At 51.9% G+C, this 6706-nt stretch overlaps 1 protein-coding gene across 1 annotated transcript in view; it reads right to left on the bottom strand.

Annotated features, from left to right (window-relative positions):
• ANGPTL4 (angiopoietin like 4) overlaps positions 1-6706 on the bottom strand; it is a 14271-nt gene that overhangs the window by 5558 nt on the left and 2007 nt on the right. Inside the window, exons 2-3 of the mRNA XM_019550683.1 lie at positions 6579-6689; positions 5901-6033 (exon numbers count right to left, since the gene is read on the bottom strand). Of these exons, the coding sequence (XP_019406228.1) occupies positions 5901-6033; positions 6579-6689 (244 nt within the window). The remainder of the gene's footprint in view (positions 1-5900; positions 6034-6578; positions 6690-6706) is intronic.

Here is a 6706-nt window from a genome sequence, read left to right as displayed (position 1 = left end):
GAAGGGGGGCCCAGTAGGGAGGTGGCTGTTCTGGTCCCTACTTAGGAAGACGGAGGCAAAGAAATCGTTAAACATGTTAGCTTTGCTGTCTGGTGTGACGACCAAGTTTCCCACGGCGTCCTGCAAGGGCCCCACATTACCCAGGACCTTCTTTTTACCCTCTACGTATTTAAAAAAGGACTTCTTATTGTCCTTAATCTGGGAAGCTAGTCAGTTCCATCTCTGCCTTGGCCTTCCTAACTGCCCCCCTACATCCCCGAGCAACTACAGAATAGTCCTCCCTGGTGATGACCCCTTCTCTCCATTGGGTATAAGCCACCTTTTTAGCAAGGAGACATTCCCAGATGCTTTTGGTGAGCCACAGAGGCTTGTGTGCTCTCCTGCTCCCTTTGATCCTCGTTGGGATTACCTTCCTTTGGGCTTGGAGGATCGTCTCCTTAAGGAACAACCACTCTCCTTGGACACCTGGCTCCCCTCCCCTCCGGGACCTCAGTGCTTCTCCAAGTATCCTCCTTAGCTCGTTGAAGTCTGCCCTCCTAAAATCTAGGGCCGCTGCCTTACTGCATCCCTTTGCCACCTTGCGCTGGATGGTGAATTCCAGCAGGCGATGATTGCTGTCGCCCAGGTGGTCGAGCACCTGCAGCCCCCTCACCGGGTTGTTGCCCGTGGCCAGCACCAGGTCCAACAAGGCGTCTCCCCGGTGGGGCTGTGCACCTCGTGGGTTAGACGGAGGTCCTGCACTCTGGCTAGGAACCAACGTGAGCGGTCAGACCTGGCTGACTGCTCTTCCCAGCAGATGTCCGGGAAGTTCAGGTCCCCCATGACAACCACATCCTCAGTCTTCACTACCTCTGTGAGTTGACCCAAGAATTCCTGGTCAAGATCTTCTCCCTGGTTGGGAGGTCTGTAGTAGACCCCTCTTGCTCAGAGTCCTTCTTAACATAAAAAGTCCTATGCACATCTTCACTAGGGTAAAGAAAGCAGCCAGGCTCCCAGGTTAGCCCAGGATTAGCTCTGCCACAGACCCATGTTCTGCCATGCCACTGCTCTGCCATGCCCATATTGCCCTTTATCAGGCACTGGTCTAGTTTTCCCCTCGCGGTATAACCATTGGCTGGAGACCGACCATTCTCCGTACAAATCCTACAAGATTTAATTGAAAAGCAAACATCTCTGCTCCTCTTCCCTCCTCCCCAACCCATGGCTGAACTTTGGTCTTGGCTTTACTGTAACTGCCAGCAAAGCACCATTTCAACAGCACTGTTAAAGTCCATCTAAGAACAATCAACAGTCCCCACAAAGAAGGAGAAAAAAAGCCTATTACAAAACCTGAGTCAAAAGGATAGGGATGTGTCAGGATGTGCAGGGACTTTGCCCAGCTCCGAGGAACGGCAACAGTCAAACAGCTCTTTGTCTGCCTGGAACAGGTGGCGAGACTTCCCCGGCATTTCCGCAGACAAAGGGAGGCCTGTTCCTCATCTAACCAGCTTTAGGGAAAGCAGGGAGAGTGCCCTTTGCATTCAGCTTTGAAACATATTGCTGTGTTCATTTCCTAAAGCTGAATGAAAACCAAGCCCAAAAGGGGGGAGGCTTTTTAAATTAAGTTTGGACTCTCTTGCTGCTGCCACGAGCAGAGTCCAAGAGGGATTACAGGGACCGGCGTGTAAACATGAACTTTCCCCCACTTCCTATGCCGCCAGCCTCCGCTGGGGAGCGCATGGAGGACACGGCCTTCTCCGCTCCTCTTCCACTGCACTAAGCTCCAAGCCCGAGGTTTGTTTTTTTTAACAGTAAAATAAGCACTGTACAGCTTGCGTCACGCAGCTGCAAACCTACAGCCTTGCTACAACGTGTCCAACATTTCACACAGAATATTATTGAAGGGCTGCAGAAAGCTTTTCCTCCAGTAAGCAGAGCAGCTCTGCACTGGGGGAAAGGGGGGCAGAGCTCGCTCTCGGGGTCAACCGGAGCGGTGCCAAGTGGCCCTTCCTGATTTAGGCTCTGAACTGGCTCCGTTCTTTTCTAGCCAACCTGAAGCTTCCTTGACTTCTGCACCAAGATAACATATTACCAGAAGCCTCTGGCCATTGCAAACAGGGGCTGTCACAGCAAATATCACTTCTACCCCCATCCCCTAGTCATTATGGCCATACACCCCCCAAGGAGAAAACATGCTGAGAGGATGGCACAGCTCAGGGAAGTGGGGGGTCCCTGTCCCCCCAGGGGTGCTGGCAGAAGGCTCCTAGCTGCTCTTGCTACCCCAAGTGAAGCAAAAGGAGGTTTCCAAGCACCTCAGCACCATTGGTCAGCTCTGCCTGTGCTGACCCAAGGCAAGTTGTCGTCTCCAGGCTGTGCTGGGATTCCCCTGCCAGTGCTTAAGCCAGACACTGCCAAGGCATCTCTCACCTTGGTGCCTACGCTCCGGGCAGCAGGCCTGACAGACACGGCACGGTACCAGCACCATGCCAGCAAGTTTCCCAGTCCCTCTCCTGAGTTTCCAGTGAGCCCCCATCTATTGCGTAATTCAGGATTTTTTTTTTCCCTTTCTGAGCCCTGAAGCAAGTGACAAGTGGACCGCAGGATGGGAAACCCTTGTGCAGACTCCAATATTTTCCTGCAGGAAAGTCTAACACAAGGGGGAAAAAAACGTTCCTTCCAGCCTCCTTGTGCCGGTTCAGCAGCCTTAGCAACTCGCCCTGCGCTGACATCAGTGTCTGCGCCGCCCTCAAGTAGGGGAAAGGGCACCTCGGTCCGGGAACCGGTGAGGGAGGGCTTCTCCCGAAGAAAACCCTCCGGCTCCAGGAAGGGGGAGGGGTGCGGGGAAGCACTGTTAAACTTTCACCCAATTTCCTTCCAGCCAATCCTCGCTGCATTCCTGATCCGCCAGGCTCCCCTCCACCTCCCCCTACCCTCAACATGCTCCGATTCCATCATAATGGCTACTTTCATCCCAAGTTTGAACTTTTACCTAGTTGGCTTTAGGACCCGCTACTCCTACCCTCTCCTGCCCCCTCCCCCCGCCCCCCGAGGCAAAGACAAGAGGGTCTTAGCACTGGCAAGGTGATGGGTGGACAGCTCACAAGCCTGAAATCCCAGTTCTGCAAAGTGACTCAACCCTGAAGACAGGCACCAGCTTTAAGAGCACAAAGTGTCCATTCATCTGGACTCTTGCATCAGCGTGGCCTGCTGGAGTATGAAATCTGCACGTTAAAGGACTCAGCCCCACCAAATCATCCCATAATTGGGAGAGACAGCAACCAAAAGTCACTCCCATCTGACTGATGCAAGTGCCCAGCCATGCTAGGGTTGCCATAAGAGCAGAAGAGATTCTCCTCAAATCATCTCTGTATCCTCACAACCTGACCTCAAAACAGAGTCGCATGTGAAAACCCAGAGGGCAGTGGGATTTCTGGGGTTTCCTGTCACTTGTCGTGGTCTGATGGGGCTGGGGGCACGTACTAGATCAGCGTCGCATTGTTCTGGCAGTTACCGTAAAGTTCAGGGTTAGTACACGTGCATATCACAAGCCCAGACTGAGCCGAGGTGTGTCATCTACACATTGATAAGCCGATGTAGATGTCTGCTGGATCTCTGACAAGTTACACCAGGTTAGACCTGCCTGCCACTCGGATCCGAAGACTAAGAACCAATGAAGACCAGAACAGATCATTTGGGGGGAGACTGTACTTTTAGCACCGCTCACTATATCCTCCTCTTATCTGGTCTGGTACGGGCAGAGATGGTGCCCCAACCCCCTTCCCAGTCTCCAGATCCTACCAGACTATCCCACAATATGAGTGGATGGTGAATAGAAACTGAAAGTCACTCCCATTGAGCAACTGGTCTCGTGCTGAGCTTTTGCCAAATACATGACCGCTCATCCGGTGCTCTGCTCCTGCAATCATAGCAGTGCCCTAAGCAATTGAATGAGGAGCCCTTACGTTTGCAACTTCCCACCAAGCATTTCGATCAAGGGGTGTTTAATTTCAGTGCTGCGAATTGTGCAGATTGAAATTACTAGCAAGTGATAGACAGATATTCCACAGGCTGTTTAATATTTTGCTTTTCACTGATCTCATTAAAAAATAAATTAAAATAAATTAAAAAATAAATTAAAAAAATAAATCTTAATTTAACAAGACCCCTTGGACTGCCTGGTCTTTAAGGACTGCACCTTTCAATAGGATACACAAGCCACCAACCTGCGAGTAAACACTGCTCCTTGAACACAATATTGCATTCCAGACCGCAGGCTGTTCAAGCATTTACTTCCCTCCCACCCGGAGCTGTTTAGTTTGCTTTCCGCATCTCCTCCTCCCCACAACTTCGTTATTTTGGAATCCCAGCACCGTTGAGAGACAAGAGGTTTAACTTTTGCCTACTGGGCATGCAGCCAGACTGCATGTGCACTGCCTAAAGACACAATCTTCCTTCTGCAAGCGACTAACCTTTTACTCTCCGGGTTGTTTTAAACTTTCAACTTTCACACAGTTGGCCAGGTGCCGCCTTTGCTCTGTCAACTTGTGTTCACTGGATGCAAATAGAAAGGCCTTTCTAAAAGGAGCTGTTGGTAGAGCTCGTCACTAGGCTGTCGTGGGGTCACATCAGCATTGTTAGACTGACTAGCAGTACACAGGGAGCAGCTCTGGGCACGAGCCTTTGAGTCAGTGACTGCAATGAATGCTGAGACAAGCCACCCAGGGAGAGGACACTGGCTTTGTGAATTCCAGGTAACTTGCCCATCAGCACTTGTCAGCAAGTCTTCTTGCTGATCAGAGAAGAAACTGAATTATATTTATTGTTACCAGGAAGCTGTTTTAGTGATTGAAGCAAAGAGAGAGAATCAAGGCTTGGCCCCAGAGAAGAGCCTTCTGATCCCCGGTGGAGTTGGCATTGCCACTAACCAGGACAACCTCGCCTGTGCTGTGATGGAAGAAGTCCAGGGCTCGATAGCCTTGGCCTTACCATCTCAGAGTCAGATCCAGGTCTCTGCGACTATTACCGAGCAGGAACAGATTTGAGACTAGATGAGGGTAGATGCTGTCCAGCCACGCAAGGCAATAGCTAAGAAGAAACTCTACGGGGATTTAGTCCCAGGCCCTGAAATGACTGATGGTTAATCCAATTCAGATGGAAAGCTGCTCAATTTCTGCCTCTCTCCTTTTCTGCATTTATTTGCAGTCTGCTCCCCCATCAATCCCCTAACCCCTTTTTGGTTATTGCAGGGGCAACCAGATAACAGTTCTCGCATATAAACTAAGCAGTGTCCTCCTGCAGCCCTCGGGCGGGACAAGCTCCGATGCTGAGGGGCAACCTACTTCCCATTGAGAATAAACTGAAAACACCGAGTTGCACAGCCTACTCCTTTCCGCCCCCCCCCGAGCACAGCGGTCGGGTCTGTTTATGCAAAGTAATAGGCCGGCAGCTGTCAGTGGCCAGCAGACAGCCAAAAATAAGTTCCCTTCTTGGCCCATGGCATCCACCTTGGGTAAGTGACAGGGGAACAATCTTTAGTGACAGATTTGCTGCTTTCAAGACCCCTCCCCACCGTGGTATGCCCAGGCCTGCCAGGCTCAGACTAGTCCACAGTACCCCATTTAGATAAGTGGTCTCTGCCAGAAGCCATCTGTTCCATGCAAGGTTCTTAATATTAGACTGAAACATTCCTCTTAAATCCTTAAATTCCTGCCAGACTAATGCTGCTCCTGAAGACTGCATCCTGCACAGCCACCAGATCCCTCTGCTTCTAGTGTGACCCTGGCTCACAAGGATTTCGTAGTGGCACAAAGCTCACATCCTGAATTAGGACAATTGAACCTTTTGTTTCTGGACCACAGAAGTAACTGCTGGCAGGATGACTTCACCAAAAGCGGGCCAGGAGGGCGTTTGCAGATACTCACTCTGTGTCTGTGCAGCTTCCATACTGGCATTTTGGCTTTGGCTGGCATGGCTGAGGCTTTTCTTTAGGTTTATCCTCCACTTTGGACTCTGAGTTTTGTTGTCCTTAAGGTGGAAAGGGATTAATAGGTTGACCTGCATCAAAACCACGGACAAGTTAGCGAGTCGTTCATGCGGCCAGCCTTCACTACGCATGCTTGCGAGAACGGGTCTCACAGCAGCACTGCCTCCCGCTCCCACTGACACCCCCAGGGACTCTGCCGCGGGACCAGTCCTCCGGAGAGCACTGAACCCGCTTGTAAAGCTTAAGCAGCCGGGTCTGAGCTGGAGTTCGGCAGCTCCCGGGGTGGTTTGGGGCCTGCCCATCTCTGCCAGAAGTTTGTTCTGCAGACAAACCAAAAAGGCAGCAGAGCAGAGCGGGCAGGATTTGGGCCCCAGTTCGCATCCTTCACATGTCACTGTTGGACAATGGACAATATCCTTTAGATGTCATTGGACACAAGGCTCCTCCAGTGCTTGGCTTTTTACTGACTGGGGTAGACAATAAGCCCCGAGTGCCCGAGCCGCGGGCGCTGGAAGGGGCCGGGCACTGGTCAGCGGCCTCTGACGCAAGACGACAGAGCCCGGGAACCATGCAGCTAGCTCCCGGCAGGCAGACCCCGGCGCGGAGGGGCACTCACTTTGCTCTGCAGGCTTTTGATCTGCAGGCTCTGCTTGTCCAGCTTGTACTGCTGCTGCTTCGTCTTCTGCAGCAGCGCCTCGATCCGCGCGTCCTGGGCGTCCAGCAGCGCCTAAGACACAGCGCACC

This window comes from Crocodylus porosus, unplaced genomic scaffold (genome assembly GCF_001723895.1).
Source record: "Crocodylus porosus isolate Cpor-Errol unplaced genomic scaffold, CroPor_comp1, whole genome shotgun sequence".
In the NCBI taxonomy this organism is placed as follows: Eukaryota; Metazoa; Chordata; order Crocodylia; family Crocodylidae; genus Crocodylus; species Crocodylus porosus.
The sequence above is the reverse complement of the archived record's forward strand: the minus strand, read 5'-3'. Positions and strand labels throughout refer to the sequence as shown.